Consider the following 21,709-nt stretch of genomic DNA (forward strand, 5'->3'; position numbering starts at 1 on the left):
CAAACCATGACCCTTACACCACCTCCATTTGCCTTAGGGATGAAATATGTGTTTGAAGGGAAGAGGAGAGACTCTGACAGCGTGTATTCTGCCCTAAAATCACCATATCTTGCCTATGCTTTATATTTGGAGTTGACTGTTTTCTGAATCAATCCTTGGTAAAACAAGAAATGACAATTTCATCCTTCTGCTTATTTTGTACACTTCTGTATTCTCTCCTTGATACTCTCACCTTTCTTTCTGTTGCCTGTAATTTCAGTCCAAAATAATAACAATTTCTTATGTTTGCATGCCACACTGCACTTTACAGAGTACTTCCATATCCATTACCTCACCTAATTGTCAGAGCAACCTTGAAAAGCGTACAAAGCAGATCTTATTAGCTCTGTTTCCAAGTGTGGAAAGTTCAAGTAGATAAATTTACTTGCTCAAGGTCACATATGTATTTACTGGCACAACCAGAAGCAGAACCTTCTATGAATATCTCCTATGAAGCCATACTGTTGTGTACCTACTAAAGTTCTAATGAGAATCAAGTGAGATAATTTATGTTAATTGTACTTATTAGTAGCAAACTGTTCTGCACCTGAAGATAACGTACGTCACGTCTTCTGGGGTAAATGATCTAGAAAAGGGAGACTTAGAAGATGTAATATGTTAGAATACATGGTCAAAGTTGGTAGATGGTATGCAGTAGGTGGGTCAAAACTGTGGTCTTCTGAGAGTTAATGTGGTGGTTTAGACAATTCATGATATACACTTTTCTACATACTCACTGACAACGACGAATGAACAAAAAGAAATCCTATACCATGTCTAAACCATCCGACAGAAGGCAGAGAAGACACAGAACACCCTTCTCTTACTCTTTTCTGGGTGACTTCATCACATCCTGGCTGTGTGTGTCCAATACCAAGCATATTCCTTGACATTGGTGCTCATTGTCCTGAAGCAAAGAGCTTTATGGGAGACTGTTCTTCTCAGAGTGGGAGAGGCCTTGGGAACCAGTGGGTGGACAGGTTCATGTTTTGTGGCAACAAAAGATTTGAAATGTTTCATAAATCTGAGGAAATGAGATAGTTAAAGTAATCCATTTTAACATATCATCTCCTTTTTCTCTCATGTGATTCCTGTTCCGGACCTCCATGTCCAGGGCTTACTTTCTGGATGGGTCAGTATTTTATGTTATCATCATGTTTGTTTTATTATATTATTCTGGAAGAATTCATTAAAAAGGACTTAGTGCTGAGGCATCTTCATTCCATTGTAATCTGGTAGTATGGAAATAAATATGTGGAGTGAGAAGGGAAAACTCATTATATTTCATTCTACCCTTATACTTCACTAGATGGAATCTTGCCTACATTGCTTAAGTGCATATTTAAGAAGAATAATTAAGAGGGGTACATGAAAGCCTTCTCCTAGTCAGAGAACAACTAGGGAATGCCTTCCCTTCTCATCAGTCTGGCAAGGTTGTGAAAATTTGGCTCTGTGAAACTTTGCTTCATGGAAGCCACATAACCTTGGAGAAGTTGAAACAGAAGAGCTTTGAGTTGGTATGCATGTATGAAATATTGACCTGTGATGTGATACATAATGTTTTCCTTTGGTTCTTAACTAGATCATTGCTCAAGGAAACAGGAACTCTGGAATCCCAGCTGGAAGCAAATAAAGTAAGTATTGTTTTTCGTTAGCTGAAGATATTGTCAAAATTATAAAGAGTGTAAAAATAATCACTTAAGGGCAGCCCAGGAGATACTTTTAGGTATGTATCACCTAAAGTCCATTTTAACCATAGGCTACCACATCATGAATATAAACCTCAGTCTACTTAAATCTCTGAATTTCAATTTCTGCATCTACACAATAGAGTTAGTACCCATTGTAGACTCACTGTTTGCCCTGAAGAAAGAATTTCATGGGAGACTCTGATCTGCCCAGAGTGGGAGAGGCTTTGGGAACAGTAAGTGGATGAGTTCATGTTTTGTGGCTACAAAGGATTTAGAACATAATGATGAAGTGAAGGAGCAAATGTAAAAGTGCCTAACACTGGCAAATTTCTGATATTATATGATGTAGTAAGATGATACAATTGAATCTAATCATCTCTTCTTTTTTTTTTTTTATTATACTTTAAGTTCTAGGGTACATGTGCATAACGTGCAGGTTTGTTACATATGTATACTTATGCCATGTTGGTATGCTGCACCCATCAACTCGTCAGCACCCATCAATTCATCATTTATATCATGTATAACTCCCCAATGCAATCCCTCCCCCCTCCCCCATCCCCATGATAGGCCCCAGTGTGTGATGTTCCCCTTCCCGAGTCCAAGTGATCTCATTGTTCAGTTCCCACCTATGAGTGAGAACATGCGGTGTTTGGTTTTCTGTTCTTGTGATAGTTTGCTAAGAATGATGGTTTCCAGCTGCATCCATGTCCCTACAAAGGACGCAAACTCATCCTTTTTGATGGCTGCATAGTATTCCATGGTGTATATAGGCCACATTTTCTTAATCCAGTCTGTCACAGATGGACATTTGGGTTGATTCCAAGTCTTTGCTATTGTGAATAGTGCCGCAATAAACATACGTGTGCATGTGTCTTTGTAGTAGAGTAATTTATAATCCTTTGGGTATATACCCAGTAGTGGGATGGCTGGGTCATATGGTACATCTAGTTCTAGATCCTTGAGGAATTGCCATACTGTTTTCCATAATGGTTGAACTAGTTTACAATCCCACCAACAGTGTAAAAGTGTTCCTATTTCTCCACATCCTCTCCAACACCTGTTGTTTCCTGACTTCTTAATGATTGCCATTCCAACGGGTGTGAGATGGTATCTCATTGTGGTTTTGATTTGCATTTCTCTGATGGCGAGTGATGATGAGCATTTTTTCATGTGTCTGTTGGCTGTATGAATGTCTTCTTTTGAGAAATGTCTGTTCATATCCTTTGCCCACTTTTTGATGGGGTTGTTTGTTTTTTTCTTGTATATTTGTTTGAGTTCTTTGTAGATTCTGGATATTAGCCCTTTGTCAGATGAGTAGGTTGCAAAAATTTTCTCCCATTGTGTAGGTTGCCTATTCACTCTGATGGTAGTTTCTTTTGCTGTGCAAAAGCTCTTTAGTTTAATTAGATCCCATTTGTCGATTTTGGCTTTTGCTGCCGTTGCTTTTGGTGTTTTAGACATGAAGTCCTTGCCCATGCCTATGTCCTGAATGGTACTACCTAGATTTTCTTCTAGGGTTTTTATGGTATTAGGTCTAACATTTAAGTCTCTAATCCATCTTGAATTAATCTTCGTATAAGGGGTAAGGAAAGGATCCAGTTTCAGCTATCTACTTCTGGCTAGCCAATTTTCCCAGCACCATTTATTAAATAGGGAATCCTTTCCCCATTTCTTGTTTCTCTCATGTTTGTCAAAGATCAGATGGCTGTAGATGTGTGGTATTATTTCTGAGGACTCTGTTCTGTTCCATTGGTCTATATCTCTGTTGTGGTATCAGTACCATGCTGTTTTGGTTACTGTAGCCTTGTAGTATAGTTTGAAGTCAGGTAGCGTGACGCCTCCAGCTTTGTCCTTTTGACTTAGGATTGTCTTGGCAATGCGGGCTCTTTTTTGGTTCCATATGAACTTTAAAGCCGTTTTTTCCAATTCTGTGAAGAAACTCATTGGTAGCTTGATGGGGATGGCATTGAATCTATAAATCACCTTGGGCAGTATGGCCATTTTCACGATATTGATTCTTCCTATCCATGAGCATGGTATGTTCTTCCATTTGTTTGTGTCCTCTTTGATTTCACTGAGCAGTGGTTTGTAGTTCTCCTTGAAGAGGTCCTTTACATCCCTTGTAAGCTGGATTCCTAGGTATTTTATCTCTTTGAAGCAATTGTGAATGCAAGTTGATTCCTGATTTGGCTCTCTGCTTGTCTGTTACTGGTGTATAAGAATGCTTGTGATTTTTGCACATTAATTTTGTATCCTGAGACTTTGCTGAAGTTGTTTATCACCTTAAGGAGATTTTGGGCTGAGACGATGGGGTTTTCTAAATATACAATCATGTCATCTGCAAACAGGGACAATTTGACTTCTTCTTTTCCTAACTGGATACCCTTGATTTCTTTCTCTTGCCTGATTGCCCTAGCCAGAACTTCCAACACTATATTGAATAGGAGTGGTGAGAGAGGGCATCCCTGTCTTATGCCAGTTTTCAGAGGGAATTTTTCCAGTTTTTGCCCATTCAGTATGATATTAGCTATGGGTTTGTCATAAATAGCTCTTATTATTTTGACGTACGTTCCATCAATACCGAATTTATTGAGCGTTTTTAGCATAAAGGGCTGTTGAATTTTGTCAAAAGCCTTTTCTGCATCTATTGAGATAATCATGTGGTTCTTGTCTTTGGTTCTGTTTATATGCTGGATTACGTTTATTGTTTTGCGAATGTTGAACCAGCCTTGCATCCCCAGGATGAAGCCCACTTGATCATGGTGGATAAGCTTTTTGATGTGCTGCTGAATCTCGTTTGCCAGTATTTTATTGAGAATTTTTGCATTGATGTTCATCAGGGATATTGGTCTGAAGTTCTCTTTTTTTGTTGTGTCTCTGCCAGGCTTTGGTATCAGGATGATTTTGGCCTCATAAAATGAGTTAGGGAGGATTCCCTCTTTTTCTATTGATTGGAATAGTTTCAGAAGGAATGGTACCAGCTCCTCCTTGTACCTCTGGTAGAATTCAGCTGTGAATCCATCTGCTCCTGGACTTTTTTTGGTGTGTAGGCTATTAATGGTTGCCTCAATTTCAGAGCCTGCTATTGGTCTATTCAGGGATTCAACTTCTTCCTGGTTCAGTCTTGGGAGAGTGTAAGTGTCCAGGAAATTATCCATTTCTTCTAGATTTTCTAGTTGATTTGCGTAGAGGCATTTATAGTATTCTCTGATGGTTGTTTGTATTCTGTGGGGTCGGTGGTGATATCCCCTTTATCATTTTTTATTGCATCTATTTGATTCCTCTCTCTTTTCTTATTAGTCTTGCTAGCGGTCTGTCAATTTTGTTGATCTTTTCAAAAACCAACTCCTGGATTCATTGATTTTTTGGAGCGTTTTTTTGTTCTCTATCTCCTTCAGTTCTGCTCTGATCTAGTTATTTCTTGCCTTCTGCTAGCTTTTGAATGTGTTTGCTCTTGCCTCTCTAGTTCTTTTAATTGTGATGTTAGAGTGTCATTTTAGATCTTTCCTGCTTTCTCCTGTGGGCATTTAGTGCTATAAATTTCCCTCTACACACTGCTTTAAATGTGTCCCAGAGATTCTGGTATGTTGTATCTTTGTTCTCATTGGTTTCAAAGAACATCTTTATTTCTGCTTTCATTTTGTTATGTACCCAGTAGTCATTCAGGAGCAGGTTGTTCAGTTTCCATGTAGTTGAGTGGTTTGATTGAGTTTCTTAGTCCTGAGTTCTAGTTTGATTGCACTGTGGTCTGAGATAGAGTTTGTTATATTTCTGTTCTTTTACATTTGCTGAGGAGTGCTTTACTTCCAATTATGTGGTCAATTTTGGAATAAGTGCGATGTGGTGCTCAGAAGAATGTATATTCTGTTGATTTGGGGTGGAGAGTTCTATAGATGTCTATTAGGTCCGCTTGGTGCAGAGATGAGTTCAATTCCTGGATATCCTTGTTAACTTTCTGTCTCGTTGATCTGTCTAATGTTGACAGTGGAGTGTTGAAGTCTCCCATTATTATTGTATGGGAGTCTAAGTCTCTTTGTAAGTCTCTAAGGACTTGTTTATGAATCTGGGTGCTCCTGTATTGGGTGCATATATATTTAGGAGAGTTAGCTCTTCCTGTTGAATTGATCCCTTTACCGTTATGTAATGGCCTTCTTTGTCTCTTTTGATCTTTGATGGTTTAAAGTCTGTTTTATCAGAGACTAGGATTGCAACCCCTGCTTTTTTTTGTTCTCCATTGCTTGGTAGATCTTCCTCCATCCTTTATTTTGAGCCTATGTATGTCTCTGCATGTGAGATGGGTCTCCTGAATACAGCAGACTGATGGGTCTTGACTCTTGATCCAGTTTGCCAGTCTGTGTCTTTTAATTGGAGCATTTAGTCCATTTACATTTAAGGTTAATATTGTTATGTGTGAACTTGATCCTGTCATTATGATATTAACTGGTTATTTTGCCCGTTAGTTGATGCAGTTTCTTCCTAGCCTGATGGTCTTTACATTTTGGCATGTTTTTGCAATGGCTGGTACCGGTTGTTCCTTTCCATGTTTAGGCTTCCTTCAGGGTCTCTTGTAAGGCAGGCCTGGTGGTGACAAAATCTCTAAGCATTTGCTTATCTGTAAAGGATTTTATTTCTCCTTCACTGATGAAGCTTAGTTTGGCTGGATATGAAATTCTGGGTTGAAAATTCTTTTCTTTAAGAACGTTGAATATTGGCCCCCACTCTCTTCTGGCTTGTAGAGTTTCTGCCGAGAGATCTGCTGTTAGTCTGATGGGCTTCCCTTTTGGGGTAACCCGACCTTTCTCTCTGGCTGCCCTTAAGATTTTTTCCTTCATTTCAACTTTGGTGAATCTGGCAATTATGTGTCTTGGAGTTGCTCTTCTGGAGGAGTATCTTTGTGGCGTTCTCTGTATTTCCTGAATTTGAATGTTGGCCTGCCTACTAGGTTGGTGAAGTTCTCCTGGATGATATCCTGAAGAGTGTTTTCCAACTTGGTTCCATTTTCCCCCTCACTTTCAGGCACCCCAATCAGACGTAGATTTGGTCTTTTTACATAATCCCATACTTCTTGCAGGCTTTGTTCATTTCTTTTTCTTCTTTTTTCTTTTGGTTTCTCTTCTCGCTTCATTTCATTCATTTGATCCTCAATCGCTGATACTCTTTCTTCCAGTTGATCGAGTCGGTTACTGAAGCTTGTGCATTTGTCATGTATTTCTCATGTCATGGTTTTCATCTCTGTCATTTCGTTTATGATCTTCTCTGCATTAATTAGTCTAGCTGTCAATTCTTCCACTCTTTTTTCAAGATTTTTAGTTTCTTGTGCTGGGTACGTAATTCCTCCTTTAGCTCTGAGATTTGATGGACTGAAGCCTTCTTCTCTCATCTCGTCAAAGTCATTCTCTGACCAGCTTTGATCCGTTGCTGGCGATGGGCTGCGCTCCTTTGCAGGGGAGATGCGCTCTTATTTTTTGAATTTCCAGCTTTTCTGCCCTGCTTCTTCCCCATCTTTGTGGTTTTATCTGTCTCTGGTCTTTGATGACGGTGACGTACTGATGGGGTTTTGGTATAGGTGTCCTTCCTGTTTGATAGTTTTCCATCTGACAGTCAGAAGGACTGTCTGTTGGTCTGTTGGAGATTGCTTGAGGTCCACTCCAGACCCTGTTCGCCTGGGTATCAGCAGCAGAGGTTGCCGAAGATAGAATATTGCTGAACAGCGAGTGTACCTGTCTGATTCTTCCTTTGGAAGTTTCCTCTCAGGATGACTCCACCCTGTGAGGTGTGGGGTGTCAGACTGCCCCTAGTGGGGGATGTCTCCCAGCTAGGCTACTCAGGGGTCAGGGACCCACCTGAGCAGGCAGTCTGTCCGTTCTCAGATCTCAACCTCCGCGTTTGGAGAGCCACGGCTCTCCCCAAAGCTGTTAGACAGAGTCGTTCACGTCTGCACCTGCCCCCGCTGCTTCCCCATTGGACTGCAGCTGTGCGCTGTCCGCAGAGGTAGAGTCTACAGAGACAGGCAGGCTTCCTTGAGCTGCTGTGAGCTCCACCCAGTTCGAGCTTCCCAGCAGCTTTGTTTACCTACTTAAGCCTCAGCAATGGCGGGTGCCCCTCCCCCAGCCTCGCTGCTGCCTTGGGGATAGATCGCCGCAGACTGCTGTGTTAGCAGTGAGGGAGCCTCCGTGGGCATGGGACCCTCCCGGCCAGTTGTGGGATATATTCTCCTGGTGTGTCTGTTTCCTTAAAGCGCAGTATTGGGGTGGGGGTTACCTGATTTTCCAGGTGCTGTGTGTCTCAATTCCCCTGGCTAGGAAAACGGATTTCCTTCCCCCTTGCGCTTCCAGGTGAGGCGATGCCTCGCCCTGCTTCAGCTCTCGCTGGTAGGCTGCAGCAGCTGACCAGCACTGATTGTCTGGCACTCCCTAGTGAGATGACCCCAGTACCTCAGTTGAAAATGCAGAAATCACCGGTCTTCTGTGTCGCTCGCGCTGGGAGTTGGAGACTGGAGCTGTTCCTACTCGGCCATCTTTTTCTTGTATTTCGAATCTAATCATCTCTTGACAATTGAGTGAAGTAATGGGTTAGAGCAGTATTTCTCAATATTTTTTTTCTTTTTTTACTATCATTCTTGCAGCAGAAAAAAAACTAATTATATTTGATTATTTTTCTAACAAAAAAATGAAATACTACAGAATACGATGTCAGGTAGTTTTGACTGTCATCTCACCTGAGTTCAAGTGAGTTTGTCGAGATATGATTGATAAAGAATTGCACCTTTAATGTGGACAGTTTGATGAGTTTAGACAATTGGATGAGTTTGTGCAAAATGATACCATCATGTATGTGACCCTTTGTAATCTGGTTTCTATTTAATTGTTTTCCCTTTCACTTCCTGTTACCATCTTCCTACTTTATGCATTAGATATTAGGAAAATATGTTTTTTCAAGTTCCTTTGCGCACACACTTGCCTTTGCCTGAAACCATTAGGCTTTCCTTTGGTCACTTGATGAGTTCCTTTTTTTTGTCAAAAAGACAAGGAATAATGGATGCTGGTGAAGATGTAGAGAAAGTGGAAATAGTACAGCCACTACAGAAAACAGTATGGAAATTCCTCAAAAAATTAAAAAGAGAAAGACCATATGATTCAACAATACCATTATTGGGTATATATCTAAAAGAAGGGAAATTAATATATCAAAGAAATATCTGCACTCCCATGTTTATGACAGGAGATAACAGGGAGACTATTCACAATAGCCATGATATGGAATCAACCTAACTGCCCATCAATGGATTAACTGATAAAGAAAACATGATATACACAATGGAATATTATTTGTCCATTAAAAAATGAAATTCTGATATTTTCAGTAACATGGAAGGAAATGAATGTCATTATATTAAGTGAAATAAGCCAAGCACAGTAAGACAAATATTGCATGTTCTCACTCATAAGTGGGAGCTAAATAAAATGGATCTCATGAAGAGGGTATATTGGAGGTTACTAGAGGATAGGAATGGTAGGGGGACATAGAGGAATGAAGAGAGGTTGATTATTGGGTATAAATATACAGTTTGATAGAAGAAATAAGACTAGTAATTGACAGATCAGTAGGGTGACCATAGTTTACAATAATATCTTGTATATTTTAAAATAGCTAGAAGAAAATAATTTGAATGTTTCTAGCATAAAGAAAAGACAAATGTTTAAGGTAATAGACATCCAACATATACTGATTTGAGCTTTACAAATTATATGAACATATTAAATTGTCATGTATACTCTGAAATATGTACATCTATTATATATAATTCAAACTTAAAAAAAGATGTCAGGCAAATTTGACCTTTGAAGAGCTATAAGCTTTGTCATATCCCAGATTGTTTTCACTGCACTCCACAATCATCAGAACCAATTCACACTTGCACTGTGTAGGGAGCAATATTCCCTCATTGAGAAAGCATGGGCAAGATCCAGAAATTTGGCATATAACATGTCTGCATGGCAGGAGCAGCCCATGAACATCATTCCAAGTTGATGAAGGCAGCCCAGGAGTGAACACTGTGGAGCTTAAGTGAGTCTGAGAGCTCAGCCACAATCAGTGTTGCAGATAAGTTCCAGTGCAGATCCCTGTGAGCCAGTGATGATGTATGGACTCTGGAAATTTTATTTTTCTTTATTGGCTCTCTTGATAGATGACAGATGATTGACAGAGAGAGAGAGAGAGAGATGATAGAGTATATAGATATAGATGTATGTGTGTTTATGTATAACTACTAACTCTTAGATTTATATATTACAGAATACCAGAATGACAAGTTTTATTCACCTAAACTTCCCATTATTTTATAAATGAGGGCTACAGAAGTGAAGTGGTTTTCCTGAGTAGTTCATTTTTTCACAGACAGCAAGAAGATCCCTGAAAATAAAATCAGCCAGTTATCTCCTCTTTCACCTTTAGGTTTTGAGCTGGTAACCTGGACGACTCACTGTCTCTCTTCTCTGTCATTTTTCCAGAGAAAACAGAAGGAGATCCAGGCAATGAAGCGTCAACTAACCAAGATTGAGGACTTGGGGGACAACATGGAAGATGCTCTGATCCTTGATATCAAATACAGCACCATTGGATTGGCCCAGCAGTGGGACCAGCTGTACCAGCTTGGGTTGCGGATGCAACACAACCTGGAGCAACAGATCCAGGCCAAGTATTGAGGGAATGTGCCAGAGCAGGGAGGGGTGCAGGTGGTGTTAGGTGTTAGGACCTTAACTAAGGGCTAGAGTTTGGTGCACCAGATAAAAGAGTTGCTTCAGAGAACCAACGTTCTGGGTCTTTACTGCCCCACGGAATGACTATTTCTCTTTATACTGAAATCCATCATGAAATAAAAGACAGTGCTCTCTATCAACCTGAGCCTACTCATCACCCATTTGGACAACAACTGACTTTTATACCCAATTTCTCAGAGCTCTTTCACCATTTTATGTGATCTCTTAGGAAACCATTCCCTTTCATAGAATTTTATCTAAAATGTAATGTTTAAAATAACAGAAACATTTAAAGCATGGCCAAATAGAGCAGAAGGGCAGAAACTCATTATTTTCTAGATAAATTTGTCATATCAAAGCAGCTACAGGTCTCAATAGCATTTTGGCAACATTTTTATCTAGATAAGGATTGGCAAAGTTTTTCTGTAAATGGCCTGATAATAAATAATTTAGACTCTGTGAGGCTCATATATTTTCTGCTGTAACTCCTTGACTCTGCTGTTACAGTGAAAAAAGCATCTATGATAAGTGAATGACCATGGCCATGTTCCAATAAAGCTTTGTATATGGACATTGAAATTTAAATTTTATGTAATTTTCATGTTTCAAAAAATTTTATTCTTTTGATTATCTTCAACCATACGACAATGTAAAAACTACTCTTGGCTCCTGGACTGTACAAAAACAGTTGGCAGCCCAGATTTCACCCATGGACTATAGTTTGCCAACTCTTGAACTAGATGACTCAAATAGCAAATTGTCCATTAAAATTTCTCTGTCTTCCATGTGGCTTTTGTTCTTCTGCCCTGTGTTTTATATGCAGAGTAAATACATGTTTTTTTTTTTTTTTTAATCTTTCAGGGACACCCAAGGTGTGAGTGAAGAGACTCTGAAGGAGTTTAGCACAATCTATAAGTGAGTATAATTTCGTAGTTAACTGCTTCTTTGTTTTTCAGACTATTTAGAATGAGTCTACAAATAATGTTTCTCTCACTCTATGAGGCTTGGTGGAATCTTAAATGAAGATCTAAATATGCTCATTTTCTCCAGTCATGGCTTTCTGTGAGATTTTCAGACTTCAAAAAATATGTTTCTTCATTCTCAACGTTTTATGCTTTTCTTTCTATCCATTAGGTTTAAATAAAATGTACAGGACACAGACAAGCTTTCTATTCAGTCCTCTGATAGCTTTATGACAGATTAATAAAGCTTCAGCTGACACAATAAGACATATTCCTTTCTATTCTCACTTGGTTTTTCTATTGAGCTTGATAAAATTTTTTTTTTCTTTTTTTATTCTTTAGACACTTTGATGAGAATTTGACAGGGCGCTTGACTCACAAAGAATTCCGGTCCTGTCTGAGAGGACTCAATTACTATTTGCCCATGGTGGAGGAGGATGAACATGAGCCCAAGTTTGAGAAGTTCCTGGATGCTGTGGATCCAGGGAGGTAGGAACAAGACTAGGGGTCAGACCACAGCAGGGATGGGGGTTTGGAGGGAGAAGCACAGAGAGTAAAATGATCCATAAAACATGAAATTAACTCATCTGAAAATCGGAAGAAATAGGCAACCATAAATGAATTAGGCAGCTCTTGGTGCCCTTTCAAGATTAGTTCAGCAGTAAACTGTGCTACCTTTAACTCAAGAACTAGCTTTACAATTTCTCCAATTCACGGTTTAGATTCAATCTATGAATTTCAGCTGCTTATAAGGATGAGACTAGAGAGAAGAATCCCTTCATGTATGTGAGATTTTAAGGAGACATAGATGATTCAGAGACCAACACATGGAGTTGGGGTTGTTATGTGCTTATGGGAGTGTGTTAGATCATCAAGAGATCAGGTTACTGTTAGGACTAATTCTTGCTGATACTAAAAACCAAAGAAGACCAGAAATTATTTGAGGTACCTGAGGGCTGGTGCTGATGGAAAATTTCAAAATTCACCGAGAATCAGGCTGAATGACCCATGTTGAAACAGAGTCTGGAGCTTAGTAAACAGTGTATATTTGGCTGTAAAAGGGTGATGAAGGGGAGCCAAAATGGAGAGCATAACCCATCTCATCCCAGAAAGCTTAGCTGGAAGAGGCACTTGGAGAATCTGGCTTTCCTCTGTTTCCACAACACTGAGTAGGATATAAAAGGGGCCTTCCTTCTCTACCTTGAGAAGGCTCAGCTCCTGATCCATTTCTCCCACAGGAAGGGCTACGTCTCACTGGAGGACTATACGGCTTTCCTGATTGACAAGGAGTCAGAAAACATCAAGTCCAGTGATGAAATAGAGAATGCCTTCCAAGCCCTGGCGGAGGGCAAGTCATATATTACCAAAGAAGACATGAAGCAGGTCCGATTCTGGTTGCTTCCACTATTACGCTGTCATCCTAATTTGAATTTTGGTCATCTCAGACCCGGTGGCCTACTTTGAAAAAACCCACCCACTTTTTTTTTTTTTTTCAGACCTCCCCTTGCACAAGATGTCATTTGCTTTGGTCCCCACTTCATTTTGTCTTGACCCAACTCAAAAACATACTGTGTTTCTCTATTGAATGTGAGAGTCCATTCAAAATCTGTAACTTGGTTTTTAAGGATATTTCTCTTTTTTTCTCATTAATTCAAAGAGCATTTATTGAATGCTTACTATGTTCCAGGCACAAGGAGAGCAAAGTTTAGTAAGACACAGTCCCTAGACTCAGGTGTAGTGGGGAAGACAGAACTTTACAAGTTAAAAACACAGTGACAGAAGCAAACACATCTGTGATGGGAACAAAGATGTGGGGGATTTTATTACAACCAGAAGTAATCTCTCTTCTCTCTGATTCCAAGAGCTTTCTTCATTCTTCTCCTTAAAATACTTGCATCAGGGAAGGTATCATCTATGATTAACACAGGGTGAGTGTTGAAGGACATGCAGGAACTCATCAAGTGACCAAAGGAAAGCTTAAGTGTTTCAGGCAAAGGCAAGTGTGTGTGCAAAGGAACTTGAAAAAACATATTTTCCTAATACCTAAAGTAGGAAGACGGTAACAGGAAGTGAAAGGGAAAACAAATTAAGCAGAAACCAGATTACAAAGGGTCACATACATGATGGTATCATTTTGCACAAACTCATCCAATTGTCTAAACTCATCAAACTGTCCACATTAAAGGTGCAATTCTTTATCAATCATACCTCGACAAAGCTGTTACAAAAAGAAAATGATGTGGTCTTCCAGACAATATCTGGAACCCACCATCCACCCACCCATGTGCTAACTCATTGGAATCTTTAGGGATCCACTTGGTAGTCAAACAGCACAGCCAATAGAGGAACTCTTTGGCATAAGAGGATCATAGGTTCAAGTCCCAGCTCTGCCACTTTCTAGCAGTGTGACCAGTGGTGAGTTATTCTACCTTCTTGAGTATTTTACCTTACTCATAAAACATGCTAGTCCCCACATCTCAAAGCAGCCAGGAGGATGAAATAGATCAAGTGATCAACAAATGTTGTTAGGCATATAACTCCCTCTAGTTAATAAAACAACTTTAGGGAATGAGATTTACAGAATAATCAAAGTGAGTAAGCTCTTTTTCAAGAAAGGGCTGAGATTAAAAGTTAAGTTACTCATTAGAAATTATACATTTATGAGAAAAAAAATTGTGTGTAATAGAAACAGGGCTTGCATCTTCCAGAGATGTTCCATCTCCTGCATTTAGGGCATAATATGGGAAGCCCCAAGGAGCCAGCTATTTTGAATCCCTATAACTGTATTTTTCTCTTTTTATACTTTTCAGGCCCTTACCCCAGAGCAAGTGTCATTCTGTGCCACACATATGCAGCAATATATGGACCCACGGGGTCGAAGCCATCTCTCTGGCTATGACTACGTTGGTTTCACCAATTCCTACTTTGGCAACTCATAAGCAGCTCCTCATGGATCATAAAAATCTTAGTGTTGTGAGAAATTTACTGGGGGGTGAAGAGTACAGGCAAATGTGGAAGATAAAGATGGCCTCATGTGTGTGTGCTTGTGTTTGTGTGCATATTACATTTATTGCAGGATCTTAAAAAATCTCAAGGGTGGGAGATAGAAAGGTTAATAGAGTTGGAGGAGTGGAAGCTATTTTGTATGCAATTAGTCACTGCTGAGGGGTGTCAAAGTTTCTATTTTTATTTGTTCTGTTTTGCATGTCTTTATCATTATGCCTTTTCCTATTATAAAGTAATTCTTTTTAAAAATATTTTTGGGGCAAAGTCAAGTGAAATGTTGAGCTTCTATATTTCTGAGAACTGTACTCATATAAGAGTGGGCAGCTAATTTTACTGTAAAGAAGGGCCATGGTATAGTAAATAAATAAAATCCAAGGCAATTTGCAAACAATTTTTTTAAACTTTGGAATGTGTTTAAATTTAAATTTGAAAATAAAGATATTTGATATTCTGGAGAACATGAATATTTTAGTTTGTGCAATGAAACAACACACAGATCAGCATAACACCTGTTTTCTTCTTAACTTTTTTTCCATGATTCAAAATTATGGTAGCTGTTCTTATGCTCAGAATGACAAAATTCCAGCATAGCAGGGCTTTCTGTTGTCCTCCAAGCACCCGTATTTTCTCCTAAGTTTTAATGTAGTAAAAATAATACTTCCATATCCAATTAAAGTAACAGTTAATAGAATTATTTATAAAATTAAGAATTAATTTAAAAAAAGAAGAGGTGATACTATCTTCATAAATTTTCAGGCCAAGTTTAGTCTGAACAGGTTTACATGCCGACATTCTGATTTGATTTATAAAAGGTAATGGTGTCATTAGCTGGTGAGAATTCTTAGATCACTTATTTGCTGTGTATAAAACTACTAGCATTCTGAACAAATAGTCCCCACTTACCAATCCATTAATGTTGCCCCTTGATTACCATCTTAAGTCTCAGTCCCTTCCTCTGCATAGAAATGAATCTGTGCAGGACAAATCCTGTCATAAGAGCCTTTTTTAAACAAAAAAATCATTAAAGCTAAGAAGTTATTATTGATACTAACAACATACAGGTATTTTAGTGATTCTTTTCTTAAATTGTCAAATACTATGGAATATAACAAGCAGAAAGTATTTTCAAAATTAATGTTCACAAATGTCTAAATTGTCTAATTATGAGTTACCAAAAATAGTACAGTTGGAAAAGATATGGGCCATCAAGAATTAGCATTGTTTAATAACACACCATGTATAGATAGTCTAAACCTATTTGTGCTGAAAATAATCACAAGCAAAAGTGGATGTGGTTCCATTCCCCCAATGCTAACCCTGCCAAAAAATTTTCAAGACCTAGATCAAATTATTAGTCGTTTTAGTGGGTCAAAAGAAGAGTTTTGTGTGTACCCAAAAGAAGAGTTTGCCCTTTTTAAGCACATAGTCACATACTTAATCAAGGGAGGAAATTTGAATCACCAAATGAGATTTTGAAGACTATTATGTTTTCCCTATCCCGGATCAATTGTTTCAAGGTAGAAACAAATAGAGATAGATTCCAGAAACACCTATTTGGATTTTATACCCTTCCAAGTGATTTTATACCCTTCCATACTTAAGACTACTACATGTGGAAGTTAGACCATTAAGTATTACTTAGCAATACTTGAAACATCCTTACTTACTAACCTTTGGTCACGATGCATTTAGGCAATGTTATGCTGGGCAGACTGAATGAATTGGTGAAATGAATTTGCTCACATGGCCTCAGTGCAATGAGAGATTACTTCTCCCTGTATGGAGAACTCTAGAGTAGATGACCTTCTCCCTGATGAGGCCCTTTTGGCTATCTGACTAACTCATCTACTTGTCTTCATCCTGTTCTCTGAGATCTAGCTTCCTTCCTCTCAAATTCAGTTTTCATCAAATTCCAACTAGAGGATGTGTTTCTTTCCTGAGAGCATAGAAAAATATGGATTGCTGTCTGAAAAATATCTTCTCAGCCTAAGTTCTTCCCTCGTCTCTCAAGCCATGCCCCACTTCTATCTCACTGCCAAATCCTATGAATTCTACCTTCTCAGAATCTCATGTTTGTGATTTCCTTCAGTCTCTGAATGTCACTATCCATATTCAAGCCTCTTTGCCTTTCTTTAAGCTGATATCCATGGATTTCTTGCTGATCTCTTTGCCTCTGGTTTCTCTCTGCTGAAATCTATCATCCCCTCTGCTGCTAGATTAATCTTCCTAAATCCCTTCCCAGATCCACTCTCTGTTCAACGTTTTATTGCGCCTTATCTCCTATAGACAAAAGGACCATGTCTGAAGCAAGGTATTCAAATTCTTTCAACAAGTAAGTCTTGACTCAAACTAACTTCTCAGCATCATTTGTGAGTTGTTTCCAGCCCGTCTGAATAACTCACACACTCTGAAACAGGCCTATATTGTCTTACCATCAAGCCTTTGGCTTTTATGTTCTCTCTTCCGATAATGTACTTTCCCCCCAGTCAGTGCATTTAAAGCTCATTCATCCTTTAGGAACATGTTCAAATACTATTTATGACATGAAGTCTTCTCTGATCCTCTACCTAGAGTAAACTCTACCTGAACTAAAAGACAGTATCTTTTTCCTTCACACATTTTGATAGTAGCAACTGGAATTTATTGGAAGATCACTATGATCCAAGGGTTGTGCTAAATTCTTTGTATGCATGATCCTGTTTAGCCACCAACACAAAACTGAAGTTATAACCATTTTAAAGATAAGAACTCTGAAGCTAAAAAATGTTAAATGACTTATCTAGAGTCACACAGCTAGTAAGTTTAAGAGTTTGGAATCAAACCCCTGCTTGACGGTCTTGTGAGTTCATTACACTTTCTCTAATAATGTCTGCCACTATATATAACCATATTATATGGGGAAAGTGAAACAGGCAGAATAGATAGTTCTGTAATAGATTCAAAAGAACAGTATCCAGTTTGGTGAGTGACCCAAATGAGAAGGGTCTTTAACATGCAAGATTCTGAAGCTATCAGAGAGCATTAACAATTATCAAAAAAAAGGAAGTAAATATATTTTCTGAAATAGAATCCACCCATCTTGGAAAATCAATTAAAACAAAAAGGGCAAAGTAATAGAGTCAGAGATAGGGAGGACAACTATATAAAAAGATGATTCCACGTTTTTGCTACTGTCAATAGCACAATGATGAACCTGTAAGCACATGTGCCCCACTGTATATGAAATAAAAGTTGAAATTAAAAAAATCGTAAAAGCATAAAAATATGTAAGACACCCAGTGGGAGTAAAAATGACCCACCAGTTCATTTAACAAAGCTTTAAACTAACCTGTCAAGCTGATATTCACCAGGTTTCCAATCTTGGAAGAACATTACAGGTCAAAAAGTCTAATTATGTAATGATTTTAGAAATCTCTACAGTATCCCTGATAGGCTCCTACCAGCCCTGCCTTGAACTTGAACACTCCAAACTTTTGTTCAGCTTAATTAAAAAATTCTTGATTATCTTAATTAAATTTTTTAATTCTTAATGGGTTTCAGTAACTGGGGTGGCATCTAGGAGGCTGAAAGTTAAAATTCAGATTTGGGGCTCATTTTGAGTTGTGCACAGTAAACAGAGCAGGAAGCACCGCCTTTACATTTCCAAGCAGTCGGGGGGAAGGGCAAGAGGCAGGATAAGGCTTTTCCAGATGATTGGGGGTAGGACAGCTTTGGCCTGAGGCCTTGAATACCTGGTCCTTTGGCTTGGGTTCTTGGTCTATGCCCAGCCTACACAGAAGAAAGTGTCCTATTGGTGTAACCTTCATCTTTTACCCAGCAATCTCCCTTTGAAAGCATTCCTCAGAGCAGTCTGTACAGTCCTATTCCTTAGACTATAAACAATGGGATTAAGGAGTGGGGTCACTACAGTATAGGTCATGGAAATAAGCTGATCTCTCTCAAGAGAGTAGCTGGCTTTGGGCCTCAAGTACATGAAGGAGGCACAGCCGTAGTGAATAGTGACCACTGTGAGGTGCGAGGCACAAATGGAGAAGGCCTTCTTCTGCCCCTCAGCAGAGGGGATCTTCAGTATTGCTGCCAAGATGTAGGCGTAGGAGATGGTGATGAAGAAGAAGGAGACCAAGAGGACCAGAAGACTGAGGACGAGGATCCCCAGCTCACTCAGGCCTGTATCCCCACAGGCTAAGCTCAGCACTGGTGGCGTGTCACAAAAAAAGTGCTGGATTTCATGGGAGCTGCAGAATGAGAGGTGGAAAATAACTAGTGTCATTCCCAGTCCAAAGAGGTATCCAGTCACGAAGGAAGTAACAACCAGCTGGGCACAGAGGGTAGGATTCATGCGGCTGGCATAGTGCAGTGGGGCACAGATGGCCACATATCTGTCAAAGCCCATGGCAGCCAGAAGGAAGCAGTTAGTACAGGCCCATGAGGCAGAAAAGAACAACTGCGCAGCACAGCCCACATAGGAGATAGCCTGGTCTCCCACAGCCAGGCCAAAGAGCATCCTAGGGATGATGCCCAAAGTGTAGCAGGTCTCGGAGAAGGATAGGAAGACAAGGAAGAGGTACATGGGGGTGTGCAGATGGCTATCCAGCCAAATGGCTATGATAATGAGGACATTGCTGGTCAGAGTGACGAAATACAGAGAGAGGAACAAGGCAAAGAGAAGGTGTTGCAACTCCCCAGAATCAGAGAAGCCCAGGAAGACAAAATCCCTCCAGGAGGTTATATTGGTTTGCCCCATTCTGAGAGATATATTCCTGGTAGATTTCATGATTTCTTCCACCTTGCTAGTAGGTACCTGGCTTCTTTAAAAGGTGGATGATATGGATTCTTTTTCTCTTGTTCCTGTTGTAACTTAAAAAGGAAGCTCTGATTTAGACTCTACTCAAACTTCAAAAAAGTGTTTGTTAGACACAAATGTATGGGTCCATTCTCACATGACTGTAGGTACATGTACATATACACAGATACACAATCACAGACGTTCATATGCACATACGTGTACACAAACATACATATGACTACATACATGCAGGTGTATATATGCTTTATAGCATTTACACATAATTATGCATATTTTACACATTCAAAACTATTAATTATACATTTGATATTAATGGCCATATCCACAAATATATCAGGCATGCACATACATTACAAATACATATGTATTTAGAGTGTGCAAATTCATAGATACACACATCACATGTAAAGATATACACACCACATATACATTTATATTGTCTTTATACATACACTGTCATGTGAAAATACACATATGGACACACCCATATTGCTTGTTAGAACTTTGTGGGGAGATGGGGAGAGTTGATCTTGATGGATTTTGTTTTATAGATCAGGCACAAAGACTAAGAGAGGTGAAGTGACTTTCTTGAAGTCACACAGAAGCAGGATTAGAAAACAGGTATGGTGAGTCTTAACCTATCCTTATTTTCCCCATGCAGTGATGACTCTCTTTAGAGACTATGGAACACACACTAATATGAACATAGAATAAGAAATAGCTTGTTCAACAATAATCTATACAACCCCTCTTCCAAGCCATTTTACCCTTTCCAAATTCCTTGGGCAGAGTAGGGCAGGCTCCTTTTACCTGTGAATCTATGTTGAGCACTGAAGAAAAAGCCAGGGCTCGAGGCAGATTGTGCAGCAGGCATCTCTCAGCCCAAAATCAGGTACTGCTGCCTCCAAAAACTCTGCTCTAAACCAAAGCATAAGTCAAGGGAGGATTCTCCTCTTGCCTGAACAGGCTCACACTGACCTGAAGAGGCTCATAAAGCAAGTCCTGCCTTTTAGTTGCCATGCACTAGACTGCCTCCCAGCAGGCTAGCCCACAGGAGAAAGACCTGAGATGCATTTTGGAATCTCCTATTCTGAGCAGTGTGATGTCTCCAAATGATACCAAGAAACCTTCTTCCACACCCCTAGTTCCAGGTGGTAAATAATATCTTCTTCCATCCAAACAGCTTCTTCCTCGGAGGACTCCCCAGTCCCAGTGGGTGCTGTCTCAGGAAGCGCATCTAATTGTGTTTTTGTGTCATTAGTTGGGAATATCCTTTTGGGGAAAGCAGAAAGGGGAATGTGAACAAGAGATACTAGGATCATGATTTAAATAATAAACATGGTACCATGTCCTAAATATTACATTTTTTTCACAAGATAAATCTCTTTTAAAATTTACAGCAGCCTAGTGAGATAGTGTTAATAGTTACACTTTATAGAAGTATAACTGAGCTTAATAGACTTTAAATAACTGGTCCAAAATTATAGAACTAAGGACTTATGCTTATAAATTTATACCATAAGATGTATAATTTAAAAATGAAACAAGAATTCAGCTGTTCCCCACTGTTGTCTCAAGAACTTGATATAACTACTTTGGATATATGTCTGGTTTTGAAGTCATTCTGAAGAAAATTCTGGTCTCTTTCAGGGTCAATCTATTCCTGCATCCTCATTTGTCTATTCCATTTTTTTCTCAGATGCATCATTTTAAAAGCCACTTAACCTTATTTTCATCCTCTTCCTTTGTTTCAACTATGCTGCAATATCTGCATCCAGACATGTGATATATGTGATATAATCTGATATAATCTTCACAATCTGAAGGTGATATTTCTACCTTCAGATTGTTCTGAAACCTTAAAATGTCCCAAAAGTCTACCTACAACTAGGTTAATCTGACTTGTCACTCTTAAAATGCATGTTTCTCTGGTATACTAATGGTGTAACTAGTTGTGCCTTCAACATACATCTTCACTCATTGACTGATTTAATAGAAACAACAATGGTAATTGGCAACATGTATTCATCACCAGATATCGACTAATTTCATTATATAAATTTAATAAAATATATAAGTATTATTATTATTCCTATTTTTCCGATAAGAAAACTGAGGCATGAAAAATATTAAATAACTTACCCAAGATAACACAGCCAATTGGTGATGCAGCGGCAAGTAGACTTAAGAAGCCTTTCTTTTGTTTACCATACTATACCCAGGATCCTTCTGTGGGGTTAGGAAGATCCAAAAGATGAGTTAGATGTTGGAATAAAATAACAATTGATTTTATAACTATTTTTCTTGCAATGTTGTTTTAGTTGTTGGTCTAGGAATTACAGCATGTATTTTTAACATAATCTACTTAACATTGAATTATTTCCAGTTAAATGTAGAAAATTTGCAATGTTTTAGTCCCAATTATGTAAACTTACTGACACG

At 39.0% G+C, this 21,709-nt stretch overlaps 2 protein-coding genes across 2 annotated transcripts in view; one reads left to right on the forward strand and one right to left on the reverse strand.

The window, feature by feature from the left end:
- SPTA1 (spectrin alpha, erythrocytic 1) overlaps window positions 1-14,915 on the forward strand; it is an 88,020-nt gene extending 73,105 nt beyond the window's left edge. The window contains exons 47-53 of the mRNA XM_033197083.1: window positions 1,154-1,171; window positions 1,622-1,673; window positions 10,244-10,431; window positions 11,354-11,407; window positions 11,797-11,943; window positions 12,693-12,837; window positions 14,265-14,915. Coding sequence (XP_033052974.1) covers window positions 1,154-1,171; window positions 1,622-1,673; window positions 10,244-10,431; window positions 11,354-11,407; window positions 11,797-11,943; window positions 12,693-12,837; window positions 14,265-14,393 — 733 coding nt within the window. The 3' untranslated portion in view covers window positions 14,394-14,915. The remainder of the gene's footprint in view (window positions 1-1,153; window positions 1,172-1,621; window positions 1,674-10,243; window positions 10,432-11,353; window positions 11,408-11,796; window positions 11,944-12,692; window positions 12,838-14,264) is intronic.
- Window positions 14,916-18,262: 3,347 nt separating this feature from the next.
- Window positions 18,263-19,204, reverse strand: LOC117075102 (olfactory receptor 10Z1). Its single transcript, XM_033197162.1, has one exon. It carries the CDS (start codon window positions 19,202-19,204, stop codon window positions 18,263-18,265), a length of 942 nt encoding a protein of 313 aa, XP_033053053.1.
- Between the last annotated feature and the right edge of the window lie 2,505 nt (window positions 19,205-21,709).

The sequence above is a fragment of the Trachypithecus francoisi genome, unplaced genomic scaffold (assembly GCF_009764315.1).
Source record: "Trachypithecus francoisi isolate TF-2019V2 unplaced genomic scaffold, Tfra_2.0 Lachesis_group5, whole genome shotgun sequence".
In the NCBI taxonomy this organism is placed as follows: Eukaryota; Metazoa; Chordata; class Mammalia; order Primates; family Cercopithecidae; genus Trachypithecus; species Trachypithecus francoisi.